General features: G+C 37.6%; 1 protein-coding gene across 1 annotated transcript in view; it reads left to right on the top strand.

Moving 5' to 3' along the window:
• LOC140209840 (myelin transcription factor 1-like protein) overlaps window positions 1-23,733 on the top strand; it is a 354,336-nt gene that overhangs the window by 109,524 nt on the left and 221,079 nt on the right. The window contains exons 6-7 of the mRNA XM_072278399.1: window positions 1,207-2,184; window positions 14,439-14,573. Coding sequence (XP_072134500.1) covers window positions 1,207-2,184; window positions 14,439-14,573 — 1,113 coding nt within the window. The remainder of the gene's footprint in view (window positions 1-1,206; window positions 2,185-14,438; window positions 14,574-23,733) is intronic.

Below are 23,733 nucleotides of genomic sequence, written 5' to 3'. Positions count from 1 at the left end.
TACAAATATGAATTTGATTACAATTGCAGTTTGAGAGCTTAAAAGATTTTATTTTAATTGTGAAATAATTTGTTTCATTAGTTTCAAACAATTTTATAAGTTGTTTCATTAATGAATTTGGATTAGTTTTGATTTTCTGCACCAAAGTAGTTATTTAGCATATTATTTGCTTTTACAGAAAGGTGAATATAGCATTATTCCTAATTAAAGATTGTTTGCTGTAGAACAAATATATCAGTTTAATTCTCTGACTAAAGTTACATTAGTCCATGAGTTAAGCTTAGTTTTAAGAGCATTTTAACAAGCATTGTGAATGCTATAACTTCATCAAAAAGTTTTGTAAAGGTACTAGCTGATTCTACTAGCCAATCTTTTTTCTCTCAACACAATTTTTTTATCAGTGTTCCTTTATGGACCTAAGTAACAAATTAAATTGTAATTTTATTGATGAATCTATCATCAATTTTGCACAAATCGGAAAATGTGTTTATTTTTAATACATTTGCACTTATTAATAACTATGCTCAGTGTTTTCTTAACCAGTGGCACATGCATTTAGAATATATGAAAAGACATTCCTGAAACCAGAGGGAAAATGCAGCCATATGGTATGATATTGAGTGCACCAGTTAATATCTCTGGTCTTTGATGAGACAGATAATTCCGGTAAGAGCAGCAGGAGGCCATAATAATTTACCTCAATGTTTTTAAACTTTGTAGAAGAGAAAAGTAATTACCCAGGAAAATAAAAATTGGTGTTTCTATTTTGATGACTGTTGCTGGAACTCATGCAAAATTCGGAAGAACAGTATGGAATACAATGATGTGTTATATTCTCTCATTACAAATCAGTGTAGTGTCATTCAGTCTTTGAAACTCCGCGGAGGCTGTCCTTGTGAAATACCTAACCAAACAAGTGAATGGTCATTTTCAGCATTCACATTGTTTTCTTGGGTGTTTATTCTGGTTTTTTTGGAAAAAAGATGATAGGAGATTGGAAGGGACCCTGTGGAATTCATAATTCTTATTATTGATACATAAAAAATTATTAATAAGTTACAAGATGCCACCTGTCTGCAGAATTTGAGCCTCTGCCTTTAGAACAGGGTAAAAATTGGGTAGAATGGTAATAATATCCATTGAATAATTTTATCTCAAAGTTATTGAAAAACAATAATTAAGCTTTGCTCTTTTGTTTTCCATCAGAAGATCTTCAGGAAGAATCTGATAATGTCAGGAGAAACCAGGACAATGAGAAAGATGATAACAACAATGATGAATATGACAATTATGATGAGCTTGTTGCAAAATCATTATTAAACCTGGGCAAGATAGCTGAAGATGCAGCATTTAGGGCTATGACAGAGTCTGAAATGAGTGACAGCACAGCACGTGGCCTGGAGGATGATAGCGACACTAATGGGAGCAGGGTTAGAAAAACAAATAAAAGTGACTCCTGCCAGTTGAGTTTAGATGTTGACAGTGATGTTGTTAGGGAAACAGTGGACTCTCTTAAACTACTGGCACAAGGACATGGTGTGGTACTTTCAGACAATGCAAATGTTAGGGGTCGTATAGATGGTTTAATACAGAATGAACTTAGAAATGTGAACTTAGGATCATGCAAGTCCACCAGTGATGGCTTGGAAAAGACCGTTGATGAAAGTGATGAGGCTGTTTGCCTTAGCAGTCTTGAGTGCCTAAGGAACCAATGTTTTGACTTGGCTAGGAAGCTAAGTGAGAGCCAACATGAAGAAAGAAACCAGCAACATCATTTTAGTGATTGTCAACAGAACAGACCTGATGATGACGTCACACGAAGGATGTCAGATCGGAACTACTCAGATATGGTCAACCTGATGAAGCTTGAGGAGCAACTGAGCCCCCGCTCTAGGGCTTTCTCTTCTGGTGTCAAGGAAGAAGAATCACGTGACAGAGATGATGATACAGGCTCAGTCAAATCTGACAGGTCTGAGGAAGTGTTTGATATGACCAAGGGAAATTTGACTCTGTTAGAAAAGGCCATTGCACTGGAAACAGAGAGGGCTAAGGCAATGAGAGAAAAAATGGCAATGGAAGCTGCAAAGAGAGATGCTTCAGAGCAAATTCCAAGGCATCATGTTGGAGATGAGAAGAAGTCCAGATCCTCTGATGGCCATGTTAAAAAGCCATACTACCCTAAAGGTACAACTTCAGTATGTTTCTGGAATTGTTAAGAGATATTAATTCAACTGCCTTGTCTTCAAAACAAAGTTTACCTAAAAAAAACTGAACAATATAAAAATGACTAATATCAAAAAACAAATTATCTTAATGGTATTAACATTGCATGCTTATTGAAATGATTCATTGTGTAAAGCTAAAAGAAATTGGGGTTGGATCAGTAGTTATTGATTTTTAAGCCACATTCCACTTTATTTGATTTCATTCTTTTGTAAATTGATGGTCAGGTAATGCATACTAAAGAGCCTACACATCTACAAGATGAAAACAAAACACCTAGGGGATAAATTTTCATGGAGGTTCCTCTGTTTATCTTCAAGTAGGAACAAATAAGCAGAAAGACCTTAGCAGAATATCAGTCTTTGGTTTCAACATTATCAAAATATATACAGAAAGACTTTTCAAGCTATTATATTGCTTTACTCTTGTTTTACTATGATAGATTTACTTTAATAGTGTTGTAATTTTTGCATACAATGAGATCCATATTCCAATATTTTTTCATAATTAACATGGCACCTGATGTTCCTGTTTAATGCACCAAATATATATACAATAATTTATTACTTTGATGTATACAATTATGGTATGTCCCTTCAAATTGTATATGTTAGTTGTTCTGAATTTTATGAGTGCTTATGAGAATGAAGTTGGTCTTACCTTTTTGAGTGCTTGTTCAATCAAGAGTCAGTAAATTTATTGACTCATCAAATTAAAACTGAAAAGGTGCATGTGGTTTTATTGTTTAAAGTCATAGACTGTTTGCAATTTTGAGCAATTTTAATTTTCCTAGTGGCAGTGTATTTTTAAAGCAATTCAGCCTTCACAGTGGTTCTAAAGGAAGTATGATACCACAGTTTTAATTTATACAAATATAAGAAATAACTTTTGACCATTATAATTGTAGAATTTAAAATATTTCTGCATACAAGAGTTCTCTTTTTCCTCCATTCTGTTGCCTTTTCCCTTTCTCCTACTTTTATTATCAGTCTGTTATAATCAACTTCTTAATTTATGTTTTTGTAATCTTTGCTTTATGTGCCTCCGCTTTGGAAATATTTATAGTTTTGAAGAGATTGCCTTCTCTTTGGATGAAGATTAACTATAAGGATAATTTTCAATAATAAAAAGCTGGTTTTCCTCATTCAATTTGTCTTGTTTAGGGCTGGGCCAATGGTATTGAAAATAAACTGTATCAATATAGTGCCTTTCAAAACCTTAGATTGTCCCAAAGTACTTCACAGCTTCAAGACAATACAGAAGTCAAGCAGGGGTCAATTCAATACTGATATACTTGAAGACTGGAACGAAATTAATGAGTCAAACATGTTAAGATACGAGCAAAATGAGTAAAATATGACACATTTTCCACCTCCAAATATTTGGATTTTGTTCTGTCTCAATTCTCTCCTGGAAAAGTGCCAAACGAGGTGAGGGCCGTATTTGCCCTTGAGCCTCTACCATCATTCAATAAGATCATGACTGATCAGATCTTGGGCTCAGTTTAAATTTCCTTGTCCAATTCCCCTAGCCTGCCCCCCCCCGCTGAATTTTACATCATATCAGCCTTGAAATCACTGATTATTCAGCATTTTAAGTTTTCAGAAAGGAGAATTCCCAAGATTCACAACACTTTTAGAGACAAAAATCTTCTTTATTTCATTCTTAAGTGATTGGCCCTTCAAACCAGCATAATGACCCCTATAATCCAATTTCATATGCAAGCAAAAAAAACTGTATATAAAATATATAGCAAGTACTGTATCGTAAGCAGATGACAACAGCCTGTAATCTACTACTCATTGGAAAGTTAATGAAGTACAGTATGTGTTATGCTCATATTGTAAACATAAAATATATGGAAATTTCCTTAAAATATTAATCATATCTGGATTCCATTATTATTTAAGGGAAGATGTGAATAGGCTTTGAATTTAGGTTTTCTGCAAGAATAAAACTGTAAGTTGACATTGTGTGTTGTATGATTTGTACTGACTGAAGTGACATGAAGTGAGTCACCCCATAATAATTTCAGGGATTAATTAATATAGCTTTGAGCACCAAAAGCACAACCACCTGTTGGGGGAGGGCAGGAATGGCAGACATGAAGGTTAGTTTGGTTGGAGCCTGCAGCAGCTTAAGTGATAAGTGATGCAAAAAAAAAAATTAAGAAGGGAATACCTTAGCCAGGTTACTGCCAAAGTAATGTCCGAAGAAGGGCAAAAAGCCTCCAGTTTGACTAAGTAATTTGGAAATGTTGCTGGATGAAGTCATGCAAAGGAAGACACTGTTGGGAAACTAATGCAGTAATCACAGGTCATGGTCAGATGCAATTGGAAGAGTGTAAGAGCCAATCCGAAACTTTAACATTGCAACAGATGCATAAAAAAATCAACAAACCTAGCTGAATTGATATTTTTTTTATTATAACCTCACCTCACCGTTTCTGAACTGATAATCATCTGAGATAACCTCACCTCGTGGTGTGTTCCAAGTGCTTGAATTGCATTCCATTTGTAACAAAAAAATAGCATGGAGTCTTTTATATTCCCAGCATTCTCCAGAAAATTTGTTTTAAACTATTCAACTAAAATGCCTAGAAATTCACCTTCTGTCAGTAGTGCTCAGCACATTGTATAGTAACATGCATGGAGAGCTCCTCTCATCCAAATAGGCAATGCAATGCAGGATGACTTTGCAGCCTTCCAGTCATGTGCGGTTACTGTAACGAAAGCTTCAAATTTAATTATTTTGTGCAAGCAACTGTCGTTACAGTCACAATGGTCTGCATTCTAATATTTGGATGTCCCACCATGATAATTCTTGTGCATTTTTTCTTATGGAGAATACAATCATAATTCCAGATAGAGAGCTGCAACAGATGATGAACCTTACTGTTCTGCTCTATGACGGAATATCTCTCCACAACCTGGGAAGTGAGGCGATAGGAGTTCCTCAGAAGAGAAAGTAAAGACGTAGAAATAGAAGTGCCAGTTGATATTTTGCATCTCTTCCTTCTCATTCTACTGATCTCTATATTATTTGTTTCTTAAAAAAAATCAAAATACTTATGTGACTCATCTGTTAAAATGATATGTAATCCTTGGTCCACACTAACATTTCTTCCTCTTTTCATCCTCCAGCTGTTTCAGAAGAAGCAAAAGCAGGATCCTGTTGTTCTGGTCCTGCAAAGTACATCATCACTCACTCTATATCTTGCATGTAGGAAACTTAGAATGTGATCCAGGGAGGAGTGCATTGGAGCAGCTAGAGGTAGAACATAAAGAGGAACATGCCAATGAATGGATGTTCAAGACTGGTGATAGAACTTAGAGTGCTAATTTTAAGAACACTTGCAGCTCATCAAAGATGTATGCAGGCACTGGTGGCGAGGTCAAACACTATACCATAAATAGATTGCATTAAGAGCTCCTCTAATCCAAACAGGCAATGCAATGCAGGATGACTTTACAGCCTTCCAGTCATTTCCAGATTGGGCCAACTCCAAGGATAACTACAGTTCAGGCTCCTAACAAGAGCCATGAAGATTGCTGAGCTTCTTCTGTTGATTAACTCCTAGATTCTAACCAGAGACCTCCTTCCATGGGTCAAGCACTATTCAACAAAAATGCCTAAAAATGTATCCTCTGTCAGAACATTGTATAGTAACAAAGGTGAATTGATCCCTATTGTCAGATTCATTTCACTAATGTCAACACAGTATGTCCTGTGTTAGTAATGGGGGATGAATTTCTCACCATCTGAATCAAAAGAATATTGAGGGAGAGTATTTTTTCACCCTTCTGTCTGGTATTGGCACAAATCCTTCATGTATGGGAAATGGGTTGAATTTGTGACTCCTCAGTCAATGGCAAATAGTCTGCTCTAGGAGTTCCCAACATTTTATACAGTGTGAACCCCTAACATTAAACAAGGGTTCTATTCTGTGTTTTATTGCTAGTATTATAAAACCACCAGTGGTTTGCCACAGTACATCTGTGAACTACTGTTTAGCTAACATTGCATATGCTCCAGTTTGCAGTCTGGAATGAGGCTGCACATTGCAATTAAATGTACTTCTACAAGCACCGTGGGGCAGCTTGTTAATCAGCTCTCTCACAGCTCCAGTGATCCAGGTTCAGTCTTGACCTCAATGCCGTATTATTTGCATGTTCTACCTGTGGCCACATGAGTTTCCTCCAGGTGCTCTGCTTTCCTTCCAAGACCCAAACATACCGGTTGCTAGGCCATTGTAAAATTGACCCCCTAGTGTATAACTGAGCAAAACTGAGCAGAGAATAAAATGTGATTAGTGCAATGTTCATGTAAATGGATGCTTTACGGTTGGTGTGGTCTAGTGGACCGAAGACCTGTTTCTGCGCTGAGTGACTCCATGTCTCTTTTGGTCATTGTTGCTCAGCAAGATAGGTAAAAGTTCCAGTACTTCTATTCAGTAGCATGTGCTCAGCCCACCACCTGCCAATACCCTTCCAAAAATGAAATATTATGAGGAGCTCCTACAAAATAACTGTTAGATATACTGTATTTTTCCTTCCATCGACAGTAAACTTGCAGAGCAGATTGCTGGTGCTTTAAAGAATTTACTCAAGTACAAGTGAGTGCAACTGACAACTACTCAAAAGTTCAAAGTCCAAAGTACATTTATTATCAAAGTACATATACAACCCTGACATTAATTTTATTGTGGGCATTCACTGTAAATACAAAGAAACACATCAGAATCAATGAAAAACCACACTCAACAAGACAACCAGCCAATAAAAGACAACAAGCAGTGCAAATACAAAAAAACAAACAAACAAATAAGTAAATAAATAAATAAGCAATAAATATCAAGCACATTAGATGTAGAGTCCTTGAAGGTGAGTCCATAGATTATGGGAACTGTTCACTGTTGGGATGAGTGAAGTTGATTGAAGTTATCCTCTCTGGTTCAAGAATCTGATGGTCGAGGGGTAAAAACTGTTCCTGAACCTGGTAGTGTCAGTTCTGAGAATCCTGTACCTTCTTCCTGTTGGCAACAGTGATAAAAGAGCATGGTCTGATACAACCAGTCAGTACAACTCATCAGTATACTCTCCATAGCACATATATAGGAGTTTATCGAAGTTTTAAATGACATGCCAAATCTTGGCAAATGTCTAAGAAGGTAGAGGCGCTACCATGCTTTCCTTGTAATGGCACTTATGTGTTGGACCAAGGGCAGATCTCCTGAAATGATAATGCTGAGGAATTTAAAGTTGCTGATCCTTTCCACCTCTGATCCCCTGATGAGGACCTGGTTCATAAACCTCCGTATTCCTCTCCCGTATTACTCAGAAAACTGAATTAAGGGAGAGGGCAAAGTAGTTGCATTATGAACAAGACAGAGAAATCTAAGATACATAATTCTCATTTACAATTGCTATGGCACCAGATAACTCTGTACAGCATATAAACGTATATAAAATCAGGAACATTATAAAATATAATTGGGTGTATTTTGTGCTCACTTTAGTACTGATTCCTTTGTATGAGATCATATATGGCAGATAGTCCGGTGATTTGCAGGAATGACAGCAGAAAATAGGTCAGGTACAAAACTGGGTAAATATACCTTATCATGGATCTGTATGTCAATTCCCCCTGCAGTCTGCCCCAGATATACTGAAGAATTGGGTAGGTGGTCAGCTATTAACTATTGGAATAGTGCCCAATTATACAAACGTTTGTAGTTAGAAGTAATGCATAATTTGGGTAATTCAATTTAGATAATTGAACATCCATGTTTATTAAAAGCTTGCATGTTGCTTTCAATGCAAGAGGGATGTAACTTTGTTTTTATCTGGGAGCAATAACACACAATGTAGCTTTTATGAAATATAGTAATACAGTAAAATATTTTCTATCTTGCACTCTTGAGACTGGGACTTGTAGATTTTATGGACTGTTGGATAATATTCCAAAAAATATTCAAAAACACTTTTAACTCACTTTGTTTGGAAGTTACATTGTAAACAGGCTGTCAGTGAACTTAAATGAAGAGAGGATAAATTTAAAGTGGGTGCAGGAACTGGGTTTTGCTGAGGAAGATCCGTTGATTATGTCCATAACTTTGGCTGCTCACATTACATGTCAAATCCATAGAATTAGAATAGATTTTAAATAGCATGGTATGAGTACGTGTTGAACTCTGAGCTTACCTGATATTAAGAAGCTTTGATGCTGAGTTGGATACTACGCTAGGGAGAAAAAGGATAGAAAGCATCATCGTAACAGGCTGAGAAACATAAAGTATTCTTGTAGATCTTGAAGGAACGTCCTGGCTCATCATAACCACAGAACATTAATTTGTAATTCACATTCTGTACATCAGCTTCGGCTCAGAGAAGAAGGGAAAGCATTCAGTTCACTAAATTGCAAAACTGTCTTGGAGAAATTAAACACAGATCTCAGCTTATGATTTCAGCAGGTAAGTAGCATTTTGAGTCAGGAAAACAGCCCTTGCTTGAGAAAAGAGATCATCGATTGATACATAAGCAGGAAGAGAAGTCTAGCTACTACTGTTCTTTCAGGCTCAACCAGAAAAGCTTTAAACAAGAAAAAGTTATCTTTTTGGTTCCCTTCTAAGCGCAGTTCCAACTTGTTACCCCTACAGTAAACAACACTTAGGCATCCCTATTACAATTGCAGCCCTAAAGCAAACAAGTCAGAGATTATCAATTATCAAGTCAGTGATTATCAATTCCCAGTCACATTAAGACAGTTAAGTAATGAGGACAATTTTACTTTCTCTCTCAGCTAGATCGATTGGGCAGATGGTGTAACAATTTGCCAAAAAAGTTGTTTGCGTGGTGAAAACACTAAGGATACCCAAAAATAATCAAACTATTTTATGTGGACAGTGAGAAGTGAAACGCAGGACACAAAATTCACAGACTTCAAAATATGAAAATCCATTTTCTTCCTATTATACTGCCTGTTCACACATTGGTGGACAAGATGCCATGGTCTTGGGTATGATAATTGATTCAAAGTTTATGGGTGCCTTTAAAAAGAAACTTGATCAGTTTCACTAAACAAAGGTAGTGCAGTTTATAACAAGCACGGTACTCAGTAAACAACATTTTTACTTCAACCAATAACTATTTAAATAATATACACTTTAATATTTCCTGCACTTAATAAAGTGGCCACTGAGTATATGTTCATGGTCTTCTGCTGCTGTAGCCCATCTACTTTAAGTTCAACACGTTGTGTATTCAGAGATGCTCTTCTGTATACCACTGTTGTAATGTATGGTTACTTGAGTTATTTTAGCCTTGATGCTAGCTTGAACGACTCTGGCCTTCTCCTCTGACCTATCTCATTAACAAGACATTTTCACCCACCAAACTGCTGCTCACAAGACTTTTTTTTTGTTTTCACTCCATTCTCTGGAAACTCTGGAGACTGTTGCATGTGAAAGTCCCAGGAGATCAGCAGTTTCTAAGATACTCAAACCACCCCATCTGGCACCAACAATCATTATCTGTCTTAGATCACATTTTTTCCCATTCTGATGTTTGGTCTGAACAATAGAAGAACTTCTTGATAATGGCTGCATGCTTTCATGCATTCAGTTGCTGCCACATGATTGGCCAATTAGATATTTGCATTAACAAGCAGGTGTACAGTTGTACCTCATAAACTGGCACTTGAGTGTAGATGTTACCATATTTTTGATGTTATAAGAGTGATGAATGCCATCCTATTCCTATATTTTTGGAAATCCCATAAGCTTATTGGGTTGTCAGAAGAGCATTTTCAGGTTTCTCTGCATACTGAAGAAGCTAATGCAGTAATATGTCAGCCTTTACTTTGTTGGTCTGTTGCAAGATCTTGCAGCTGCCAACATTTAGTCTAGCAGTAATGCCCTTGGTAGCCCCCTCTTAAATGTGCCTATTGATATATAGATGGCACATTCCAAGTACAAGATGGAAACTTGGGGATGAGGTGGGAAAGTTCCCCACGGGATCAGAAGGAACTAGACAGGCTGATGGAAAACAATGCTCACAGGAGGAATTTTTGTTTTGTGCAAGAGAACTGAAGAGACAGGCAAGTGTTCTTGGCAAGTGATTACCAAGGAGGCCACTAAGGAATAAAGCTACATGTGAGCCTGTACTTTGGTGAAGCCTGCCATATAGTTACATCTGTGTGCCTGCTCCTGAAGGATAAACAGATAGAAATAGAGCAGAGAGGTTAAATATTGGGTGTTGTATAAATATTGATATCATCTGGAAAAGTTTTATTTTCAAAAAGGTGTAAGCACAAATGAAAGTACTTCTGAAAATTTGAGAATCAAATTTCTCAAGGGTGCTAAGATACCAGAAAATGTTTGCAAAATTGCAGAACTCTGTGCTGAACAGATTTTTAACTGCCAGCCATTATTTTCTTTGGAGATGTTCAAAGGAAGTTCCAGCAACTGATATTACATTAAATAGTAAAATAATCCCAACTAATTCAGAGAACTTCTGAAAATGGCATAACTCTGATTAAAAGGAAAAGAAATGACCAATTAGCAAAAAAAAATTCTTATGAAACTAGTGCAGGATATATTAACCATGATATATATTACAATATAACCAATGCTTGTAAAGAGTGATTTATTCACGTGGAATAACAGATTTTTCTCTCTCACGAAGGTATATACTGAATGAGCACTTACTATTCCATCTGAATGCCTTTGCATGTGTCTATTATTTTTGAGAAAAAGAAGGAATATTCCATTGTTTTGGGTCAGTTTATAGCCCACATGCCACTATGTAAAAATGCTACAACTCAAGTCACATTCCTGGAACCTGAGAAGAAATAAATTCCAGTCTACTATCGAAAGAGTACTATACTATCAGAAGTGCCATTTTTCATAGCAAATACTTAGTTGATGGATGGATGGATGTAAAGATCTACTAGGTCTATTTGAAGAAGAACAAGGACGTTATACCCAGTGTCCATCAACTGATATCATCAGTCATTGTCATGCTACTAGGCTCAGACTGGCTGCCACATTTCCCACATTGTATTGATGATTATACATCATAAGTATACTACTGTTTGTAAAGCTCTTTGAGAGGTCTTGAGGTCTTGAAAGGCACTATTTATAAAAAAAACATCTCATTCAGCTATTTTCCTAATTAACTTGTAAGAAGACCCCAGGTCCTCCACTGCTGGTCAATTTTAGGTAAAAGGATGCAATTCCAAATTCATTAATGATCTATTAAATACAGTATTTGTGAGTACCCTTTGAATGTGATGACATTATACATTTTTCATTTCAATATAACTCTGGCAAACTATATAGAGTGATAATTTCAACAGTAATTCTGCTCAACATTTAGTCAATATTTTATTAATGTGTTATCAGCAAACTGGGATCTGATAACAGTATATTAGTTTTGTTGCATCAAATTTCCAGCAGTATTCTTTTCCTCCAAGTTCCACCAAAACCTTGAAAGTCATTTGGAAGAGACCACCAGTAGATCTTTTGAAGCCGTTCACATCTGGAACCATGCGATGTGGAAGCAAGAGGAGGACATTCCGTTAATACATCATACAGCTGTTTAAATAGCCTGTTGCTATTTTTCTGCTTTAACTTCATATACTCTGTACATTTTACCATGCAACAAGGAGGATCTCAGCCCGGATAGTTCCAATGAATTCAGGCTTTTGATAAAGAGGATCCCAGACTTTCACAACTCCTTTTTGTGAAGGCATGATTTCTAACTCCGTTTTTTAATGACTGAATCTTAATATAACATCCATGTTTTCTGGACTTCCTCTGCTGATGCAATAAGTTACCAAGACCAACTACTTTCATCTTTAGTGTTACCTGCCACTGACCGTGATTCAGCTTATCCCAACCATAGATTCTATTTGTTCCCCATTGTAAAGTCATTGATGTGAAGAATTTGCCCTGTTTATTTTTTCTCAGGGTCTGCCTGGCCTGCAGAATGGCTTGTGCTTTTTTTAAATTTATAGTTAGAATTTCCAACATGCACTTTATTTAACAAAATTATCCAAAGCTCTTCTGAGAATGAACTTACTATTATTAATTTTCATATCTGACACTTATCAAATCTTTACTATGCTTGCAAAGCTTCATCAGCCTCAATCTTCAATTTTGTTTTTGAATTTGAGCCACTCTATGGTGACATCTCTTCTTTTCTTTGTTACTTCCATCAATGCTAAACTCCTCATCACTCCTCCAATTCTGCCCATGTGTACAGTACTAATCTCACGACCATCAGAATATACAAAATAAAATAAGGGAAAGGAATTTGAGACTGATTTGCTCTTGTACAATGTCATGACTGATCTTCCTCAACTTTATTCTCACTCAATCTCCATACTTCTTAATCTCTCATGCAATCCAAAAATCAATAATTAAGCAGCTATTATCCTGTTTAGAATATTCACAAATTTCACCAACTTTCAGAGGAAGAAATTATTCCTCTTAATCTCAATCCTAAATATCTGATCCCTTATCTTGAAACTTTGCCCATTGTTTTAGACACCAGCTCAAGAGGAAACTTCCACTGAGCATGCAACCTATCTGGCATCTTAGGAATTTTATGATACAATGAGATCACCTCCACTTATTCTGAACTTCATGGAACATGGCCCCATTGTCACAAGAATTAATGCTATAAAGCATTATTGTATTATCACCAAGATAAGTGTATCCTTCCTGAGATAAGGAGACCAACACTCTGCACAGCACTCTAGCCCTGTAAAACAAAAGCAAGACATGATGTTACACATTACAATATGTTACATTAACCCTCTAACAATTAAGGGTTATTCACCCTCTGAATTGCCTACCAATTTCCTGTAATTTTTGAACAAGTATACCCAGATGTCTTTGAGAGCCAACAGGGATCCATCTTGAACTTGGATGACTTCCGTTTGAAGTTTGAATATTTGTGATTCTCTGGGTGCTTTAGCACTAATATTACAGTTGCTATTTTTCAATCCATTGGGACCATTCTAAAATCCATGTAGCCATCTGCTCTAGGTCTTGGGATCATTTGATTAAGGGATTTGCCATTGTTTTTTATATGTTACTTTCTCCAGAATCTTATCTCGAGCGGTATTAATGAAGTTTATCACGTTTTCTGCCTGACTTATTTCACTATATTTTTCGACGTACGTGTGACAAATAAAGCCAATCTTTAATCTTTCGGTCTTCAACTATCCATAAAGCATTTTTAACAGATGTAAATCAATTTAATAGATGTAAATAAGGCTCCCCCTGTATCCATTTTATCGTTTAGAGTGGTCCTTAAAATTTACTTTTGACTTACACTTGTATATTCTTATAAGGATTTGTGTCAAATTTTGGCTAGTAAATTTACTGTGAAGAACTGTAGGGCGCTTTATTTCTTTAAAGATCTATATAATTAAAAGTTGTTTCTTTGTTTTGACTAAATCATGTTATAATTTCTAATTAGAGCACCCCAACCTTCTAAATTAAAGGCTTTCAAGCTATGCTTTCACAACTTTTTTTGATTCATTTATTTTTTATCCCAACTCTTAATAGAATTAATCTCTTTACAGAATGTGTATAGTTTGATACCTCTTCAGCTTTAACACCTGAAACAAAAATGATTTCAGGAGTTATCAAGTTTCATTTTGAACCTGCACTATTGCTCCCTGTTATGGAGTAGCTTAAACAACAATTAATAAGTGTATTGCTACAAACTTTTCTAAAAAAAAAATAGGTCCTATGCCTTTTTTTTGCACAAAAGCCACATTGCCAATCCAGGCTTGCCCAATTTCAAAGAATTACTTCCCTCTGGTTCCATTTCCTACCCACCTTAATTGATAAGGTTGCCGAGAACCCCAAACGGAAACTGTCAGTACACTGTTTGCACAAGGCTGACTATTCAGTTTTATTCTGGTCAATAAGTTGGCAGAACTGCAGCTTGTTATATATCCTCTTCGAATGTGACTCAAAAGCCTATTTCAGACATCTGACCAGCAAACGTCAAAAAAGGAAATTTACTTGACATGCCTCTCAGTGTGATCAGACTGTTGACGAGAGTGCAACGTTGTTTACTAATTAACAGAGTAAACTAATATAGGTTCCAGTTTCTGTATGATGGAGTACCTGTTTTGCCAAGCTCTGTAACAGTGTTGTCATTTTTCTTGTAAAACAACTTCTCTAATTTTGATAGATTCATCACGGCCTGAAAAGAAAGAAAGCAAGTGCCCCACGCCAGGATGTGATGGAACTGGACACGTCACAGGCCTTTACCCTCATCACCGCAGTTTATCAGGCTGCCCACACAAAGACAGAGTTCCCCCAGAAAGTAAGTGAAAAGGAAATTCAAAATGCAAGGTAAACATATTTGTAATTACCTAAAATATGTTGGTTGCAGTATCTCTCAATAGAATGTCATTTCCCCTCACCTTTGATGCAGTACCAATCTCTTCATTTATTACCAAGGTGAAACACATGTTTTTTTTTTGTTTCTTGATGAATTACAGAACATAATACAGGGAATTGTGTACACAGATGGTATTGAGAGTGGGGAGGAAAGGAGTCATGGGGGCGAGAACAGAAGTTTAATACACCTGTGAATCAGCCCAATCGACTTTCATGAATAATAAATTCCCACATCATTCAACCAAGCTACCAGTTGGTTCTGAAAAATAGTGTGTTTCTGGCAAAGCCCAGTTTCAGTCTTTCTGCTGTCACTCTCTTGTAATCAATGAATATATAAAGAACCGGAGTATATAGTGCAGGTGAATATCAAACTTGCTGCAGTGCTAAAACCTTTTTAAAAACATTTATTTGTGGAAGAAAAAATGATACGAATCAAATGAATGCATGTTGCACTATTGCCACAAGTCACATAGGTCATAAGACCGTAACACCTAGGGGCGTAGGTGCAGAACTCATCTACCTAATGGGGTGGAACTTTCGATTTTGGAAGTGTAAAGTAGGAAAAGGCTAGTCACCAGTCTTGAGTATGCTATATCCAATGTTCTTTCTATTAAATCAATGGAAAGCGAAATTGGCCAATTTGTAAAATATATTTGTTTAGAGTTTACTGCATCTTAAGTTTACAAGATTAGCTCCCAATTGCAAATGCAGTTTTCAGGAACTCAAAGGATTAGCTGAACAATCCAAAACAAGTCCACAAAAATTACCGGGTAACATATTAGACATTCCAAGTTGAGAATTTCTTCAAGGTATAATGCTAAGCAGACTTGTCCTCATCACTGAAATGTGTGTAACCCCTCCCCTTCTCTATTCCACTTCCACCCTCTTCTGATCCTTGCAATAGCTGTAACTTGACTTTGCTGATGCGGTCACTGATTGGAAATGATCCCTGTCAACTACAGCCAGCAGGGAGCTAGACCATAAGGCACAAGTTCAGAATTAGCCAAATCTGCTCTCCATCATGGTTGATTTATTCTCTTGTCTTCTTCACATAACCTTTGAAGAGGTTCCTAATCAAGAACTTATCAACTTTTGCTTTGACAATTAATTCCACAGGTTCACCACTATCTGTCTAAAGGAATTCTTCCTTGCCTCTGTTCTAAAGGGACATCCTTCTATTCTAAAGCTGTGCCTTCTACTCCTAGAATCACAAATTATAGGAAACATCCTCTCCTTGTGCACTCAATCTAGGTCTTTCAATATGTAGTATATTCTAAAATCCCCCCCTCATTCTTCTCAGGTTCAGTGAGTACAGGCTCAGAGGCATCAAACGTCCCTCATACATTTAATTCCTAGGATCATTCTCAAAAGCCTCCTCTGAATCTTCTCCAATGCTAGCACATCCTTTCATAGATATGGAGTCCAAAAAAGCGAAGAAATAGCATTTCAGGATGTATATTGTTTACATTTCTCTGACATTAAATGTACCTTTGAAAACTGTTCACAATACTCGAAATACGTTCTGACCAATTCCTTATAAAGCCTCAGCATTCTATCCTTTCTATTATGCTCTAGTTCTCCTGAAATGAATGCTAATATTGTATTTGCCTTCCTTACTACCACTCAACCTGCAAGTTAACCTTTAGGGCATCCAACACTAGGACTCTCAAGTCACTTTGCACCTGATTTCTGAATTTACTCCCCTTTCAGAAACTAGTCTTGCCTTTATTCCTTCAACCAAGTGCATGACCATACATTTCACTACACTGCATTAATCTACCACTTTAACTATTCAAAAATCTTTCCGAATCCTTCTGCAGACTCCTTGCTTTCTGAACGGTATCTGCCCTACACCTATCTTTGTATAATCCACAACTGTGGCCAAAAGGCCATAAACTCTGCCATACAGACCTTTAACACATAAACAGTAGTCAATTCAACACCAATACCTGTGGGACACCTCTTGACAGTGGCAGCTAACTGGGAAAGCTCCACTTTATTCCCATTACTTGTCTTCTGCCAGTCAGCCAATCTCCTGTCCCTGCTGGTACCTGTCCTGTACTACCATGGGTTTTTATCTTGTTAGAAATCCCATGCTTGGCACCTTGTCAAAGACCTTCTAAAAATCCAAGTACACAACATAACTGACTGTCCTTTGTCTATCCTGCCTGTTACTTCCTCAAAGGATTCTAACAGATCTGTCAGTTGAGATTTCCCCTTATGCTGATTTTAGTCTATTTATCATGTGTCTCCATGTACCACAAAACCTTAATAATAGACTTTAACATTTTGCTAACCACTGAAGTCAGTCTGCCTCCTTCCCTTCCTAAAGAGGAAAGTGACATTTGCAATTTTCAGAATCTGGTGATTCTTAAGACATTACGGCTAATGCCTCCATAATCTCTTCAACTTCCTCTTTCAGAATCCTGAGGTGTAGACTATCTGGTCCAATTGAGTTATCTACCTTCAGACCTTTTAGCTTCCCAAGCACCTTTTCATTAGAAATAGTGACCACACTCAATTCTGCCCCCTGACATTCTTGGAGTCTGGCATGCTGCTGGTGTCTTCCACAGTGAAGACTGATGCAAAATACTTCTTCAGTTATCCTCCTTTTCTTTAATCTCCAGCATCACTTTCCAGCAGTCTGATGTCCACTCTTCTCACTCTTTTTCTTTTTATACTGTATTTCTGAAAAAAAAGTTTGGTATCCTCTTTTATATTATTAGCTATCTTATCTTCATATTTAATCTTTTATCTCCTTATTGCTTTTTGAGTTGCCTTTTGTTGGTTTTTAAAAGCTTCCCAATGCTTTCCACTGCACTTCAATATATGTGCACCCTCTATTTTGCTTTTATGCTGTCTTCAAATGCTCAATAGTTCATTTTTTATCAAAGTATAGAACTCTGAAATTCTTCAATTCTCCGGTTAGCCATGAAACCAAGAAAGAAAAGAAAGGTAGTATGATCATCAACCCCCAATCTCTACCTCTCCACAGAGAAAATCAACAAGAACAGGACAGGAACGTCAGCCCTTGATCTCTTTTGTCAGCCACAGTTGCCTCATTCTCCCTTTAGAATGCTTCTTCTTTGCTTCTACCCTCAATCCCCATGACCATCATAACACTATCCTTTTTACATGACATTTTATTGCCCATTTTAATTTGTACCCCACATCCTTGCTACTGATCAGAAGCCTGATATAATAACTTCCAAGAGGATCTTTTTACCCTTGCAGCTTCTTAACTTTATCTTTAACAGCTCTACATTTTCGGATTCTATAACACTTCTTTCTAAGGATTAAATTTCATTTTTTACCAACAAAGCCGCCCACCTCCTCTGCCAACCTTAGATGTTAACCTTCTACATGTGATCCTATCCAGCCACAACACAGTGATGCCTTCAACATCATACCTGTAAACTTCTAACTGCACTACAAAGACATCTACCTTATTTCCTACATAGCATTTATTCAAATTTCACACTCTCAATCCTGTATTCATTACCCTTCTTTTCAATTTTGTCTCCATGTTGCATGAAATTAAATTTGATGGTTCAAAAGTTCAAATGTTCATTTATTGTCAAGGTATACAACTCTGAAATTCTTCTTCTCCGGGTAGCCATGAAATCAAGAAAAGAAAGGTAGTACGATCATCAGCCCCAATTTCTTCCTCCCGCACCAAAAAATGAACAAAATGCTGTGCCAAATCCCTCTCTCTGCACAAAAAAAACAAGCAAAATCAGGCAAAAAACACAGAGTATAAAAAGTAATAAGACTAAAAAATTCTTATATCTTTCTAAGCTTTCTTTGTCTTTTCCTTTATTCTGGAGACTTCAGTAAGCTCTTCTGCACTCTCCTTCCCCTTTACTTTATCCATACTTTTCCAAGTTGTTGAATCTTCCCCATTACTGTTTACAGTCCCCTATTGCAGTCCTAGTTTTGAGATTTACCAAGACCTGGTCCAAGTATGGCTCATGTTGACCCCATCCCATTAGAGTAGCTTCCTCCTTTCCTAATGCTGGTGGCATGAATTCAAAACCATTTCTTCCACACCAATTTTTGAGCTATACTTTCAGCTCTCTGGTCCTATTAATTTAGCCCCTGGCCGTACAAATTCCCTTAGCAAAATCTCTTTCCTTGTTCTTCATATATTGCTAGTACTTACAGGGCAACTGGATTTTCCCCTCCCACTCCAAATTCCTCTGGGGATCAGAAGAAGTGCCCTGAACCTGGACACCAAACAGACAACACAGCCTTTGGGACTCATTGTGATGGAGACTTAGACCTATTCCCCTGATTATCTTATCCTCAATTACAACTACATTTTTCTTCTACATTTCATCACATTCAGAGGTATTCATAAAATCTGAAGTATAATGATTGTAGTAAATAGACAGTGAGGGAGAATTTTTTGGACAACATTATTTTGTTATAAAGGAGCAATCTATACAAATCTGTGAGAGAGGGAGCAAATAAATGGAGGTCTAAAAACAGAGGAGGAGGGAAACTCTATTTTCTCATGGCAGGTTGGAGGAGCAGAGGATGAGTGATCTGGCGTTTGCAGGAATAATGCACAAAAATCTCAAAAGTAAGTAAAAATATTAGTTACATCAAACTGTGACTCTTAATCTTGATATTTTCTTAATGGTTTCTGCTACTTTTACCTTGCAGGAAAAAATTGCAGCATGTAAAATCTGAGGACCAGTACCTCTGTATTAACAGGCAATAATCAGTGGGGTTTCACACTCCTGAGTAATTATATTTGCTTGGAAGTGTCGTTATCCATTGGGGTATGGAAAGAAACAAGCTGATGGTGACGACTTAATTAAATGTTATTTCAATTCACAAACTCGCTTTTCTGCCAGTGACCTTAGTTCATCTTGTTTTCTAGCTGTTCACAGTGAATGGCAGCTACTTAATAAGTATGTACATATTCATCTCTTTTTATTTATTATGGACTGTGAACTGAATGGCTTGCTGAGCTACTTCAGAGGTCATCTCAGTGCCAACCGCATTCCTAGGGTCAGAAGTTACATGCAAACTACTGTAGATACCTGGTTAATATAACAGAATTATCCCTAAAAGGTATATGTGAATCAGGTGGGCATGTAGGAACAATCCACTCATTTTATAGTCATTGTCATTATAGTTCTAATTTATTCATTTAAACATATTTAAATTCCCCCACTCCTCTGGTGGGATATGAACTTCTTAAGATCATTGATGCAAGTCTCTGAAGTGTGGCTACGTCCACACTACACTGGATAATTTTGAAAACGCAGCTTTTTCTCTTTGTTTTGACCCTCCGTCCACATTGAAACGGAGTTTTCATCCCCCAAAAACAGAGCTTTTCCAAAACACTCTCCAGAGTCTGTAAATTTGAAAACGATTGTTGTGCGTTGTAGTGGAGACGGGGTAAACGGAGATATTTAAAAACGCTGTCATGACAAAACCACAACAATTCTTTTTCTGCCTCTGCTTGGTACTGCGCCAGCACTGCCGGACGGCTGTTATAAAGCGCAGTCGGTGTGAACGGCGTGAGAGTTAAATTGTAAAGTGAGCTTTTTTGACTATTTAAAAACACTGTCATGACGTGCCGGAACAGACGGTGGCAGCGCGGCATTTCGTTGTTTTCTTGAATGCAACTCCCCACACAACCTAACAATTTCAGAACAGATGGCAATGAGACTGAAGCCAGAAGAGTTAGAAATGTACTCACCAAATACCTTGACCCATAGCTTACTGAATAAATAAGTATACTCACTTTGCCCTGTTTTCTGTCCTTGCTTGTATGAAGGTGGTTCACCTATTTATGCAAGTATTTCTCTGACAATAGATGTGTAACAACCTAATGTAACCTTGTATGGAAATACAAGATAACACTGATGCAGACATGTTTTATGCATTTAACAAAGTGCTTTATTAATGCAACAGAGTTAGTCAGTTTTTCAATGTTCATCGTCAGCCAGGTCATACTGTCTGTGAACTCCCTGTCGGTCGCCTCCATACGCTCCAGTATTTGTTGTTTTTTAGTTTTAAGTCCTCCTGCGCGAGAGCCAATAAAGTTTTTCATGTCTGTAACTGGACAAACGCGCACCAAGTATACCGTTTCCTCTTTGCTTGTTTACTGTGTCCTGCACATGCCCAGTAGGAGGAGATTTGCCTGAATATCTGTTCTAATATGGACGGAGATATTTTGAAAAACGCTTGGTGTGGATGCCTGTCGTTTTTACTCAAAACCGGTGTTTTCAAAATTATCTCGTCTAGTGTGGACGTAGCCTGTGATCATAAATAAGTAACCACTCTATGATCATAACATGGAGTTCTGAAGCAATTAATCTCTGAAACAAAGAATTAAACCAATTGAGCAATATAGTTATAGATACATATTGTTTATTTGTTTCATTGTTACCCTATATTCAGAGAGGGAAATCAAAAACATTTCTGTGCCTTTCTCCTTGGTTATTAAATTTCTTCATTTACTCCGAAATTAATATTGATGAAAAAAGGATTCAGATCTATTCAAAATGCAGCAATTTGAAATTTGCAGATTGGAGGAGGGACTGTCTCAAGACATCTTTATCAATGGCGGAGAGTGTTCAAATTAGGTTCTACAGATTTTGTTGCTTAGGTTAGCCAGTGCAACAAACCTAGGAAACTGAATGGTGACGGATATTCCGACAGGATTTTGCAGCCACTTGATACAGACGCTCTCTGATTGTGCCTATCTGCTTTTCTGTTGTGCCTCAGATTTTCAATCCTTCCAATACTACAAATTGTTTTCTCCATTTCCCATTCTTCTTTTGGAGCATTAGTCACAAATAGGAATTCATATCATGGTGAACCATCAGTCCGTGTTGGTACTAGGTGCCACAATATCTGCACTGGTCCTGCAAAGTGGCATTAATCCTTTGCATTTATAACATGCCTGTTTGATTCAATTTCAAATAGCTAGCTCAGCTGTAGAGATAGGCAAAACTCATCTTTGATTCAGGGTTAACCTAACAGAAAGGAAAATTAGACTCTATGCATATAGGCAGTTGGCAATATCCAGGTGACAAGGTTATTTAAAAGTGGAACCATGGACTAAAAATTAGTTAGAATACAAGTAGGTACCTGAGTTTCATAATAAGAACATTTCTGAAAATGTATCACAAAAAGTTTCTGATTTGTAATTTTTAAACTGCAAATAGACAATAGAATTTAGAAATTTAAAGTCAGGTGCACAAACTACAGCAAGTGATGGAAATAAGAATAGTATTGCTGGTGAAGAAATTAAATATAATAGTAGACAAATTGAAGAGAAAGCTGTTAGCAGACTGAGAGTGCTCAATGATTGGACAGTATATGGTGACATGTACATACTTTGATAATAAATTTACTTTGAACTTTGATCTTTATTCTTTGAACTTGTCCTTACCTACCACTCGACAAGTCTCCACGTCCGGCACATTATTCTCTATAACTTCTGCCACCTACAATGAGATCCTGCCACTAAGCACATTTTGTCATTCCTCACCTCCTGTTTCTGTAGCAATTGCTGTCTACCTGACTCCATTGTTCACTCACTCCTCTCCATTGATCTCCCCCCACCCCATCCTTAAAAGCAGGACAAGTGCTATATTTTAGTTATAGTCATAGTCATACTTTATTGATCCCGGGGGAAATTGGTTTTCGTTACAGTTGCACCATAAATAATTCAATAGTAATAAAACCATAAATAATTAAATAGTAATATGTAAATTATGCCAGTAAATTATGAAATAAGTCCAGGACCAGCCTATTGGCTCAGGGTGTCTGACCCTCCAAGGGAGGAGTTGTAAAGCTCGATGGCCACAGGCAGGAATGACTTCCTATGACGCTCTGTGTTGCATCTCGGTGGAATGAGTCTCTGGCTGAATGTACTCCTGTGCCCAACCAGTACATTATGTAGTGGATGGGAGACATTGTCCAAGATGGCATGCAACTTAGAGAGCATCCTCTTTTCAGACACCAATGTGAAAGAGTTCAGTTCCATCCCCACAACATCACCGGCCTTACGAAAGATTTTGTTGATTCTGTTGGTGTCTGCTACCCTCAGCCTGCTGCCCCAGCACACAACAGCAAACATGATCGCACTGGCCACCAGATCTACACATTCTCCCTTACCACTTGTCAGTCCCCCAAACAGTCCTTCCAGGTGAGGCGACACTTCACCTGCAAGTCTGTCTTCTATCTGGTGCTCCTGGTGTGGCCTCCTCTACATTAGTGATACCCGATGCATATTGGGGGTCCCCTTTGTCAAGCACCTTCACTCTGTTGCTGCAAAAAGGCAGGATCACCCAGCAACTACCTATTTCAATTGGACATCCCATTTCTACTCTGACAAGTCTGTTCATGGCCTCCTCTACTGCCATGATGAGGCCAAACTCAAGTTGGAGGAGCAGCACCTTATATTTCATCTGAGTACTCTCCAATATGATGACATGAACATTAATGTCTCAAACTTCCAGGAATTGCTCCACCACCTCCCCCCCTCACCCCCCTTCTGTCTCTCTTTATCCGTTCCATATTCTGGTTACCTTCTCACTTCTTCTCTTCTCCTCACTTGCCCATCACCTCCCTCTGGTGCCCCTCCTCCTTTGTTTTCTGTCATGGTCCACTGTTCTCATTTAATAGATTCCTTCTTCTTCAGGTCTTTACCTCTTTCACCTTTCTCAACAACTTCTTACCATCACCTCGCCCCCTCTCACCTACCTTCCCACTCGCCTGGTCTCACCTATCACCTTGTTTTTTTTCCCTCTACCCACTTGCTTACTCTGGCTTCTTCTGTCCCCTCCCTTTCCCGTTCTGAGGAAGGGTTTTGGCCTGGAATATCGAATGTTTCTTCCCACCATACATGCTGCTTGACCTGCCGAGTTAACATAGAAATATAGAAACATAGAATACCTACAGTACAATGCGGGCCATTTGGCCCACAATGCTGTGCCAAACATGTCCCTACATTAGAAATTACTAGGCTTACCTATAGCCCTCTATTTTACTAAGCTCTATATATCTATCTAAAAGTCTCTTAAAAGACCCTATCGTATCCGCCTCCACCACTG

Source organism: Mobula birostris, chromosome 2 (genome assembly GCF_030028105.1).
Source record: "Mobula birostris isolate sMobBir1 chromosome 2, sMobBir1.hap1, whole genome shotgun sequence".
NCBI lineage: Eukaryota > Metazoa > Chordata > Chondrichthyes > Myliobatiformes > Myliobatidae > Mobula > Mobula birostris.
The sequence above is the reverse complement of the archived record's forward strand: the minus strand, read 5'-3'. Positions and strand labels throughout refer to the sequence as shown.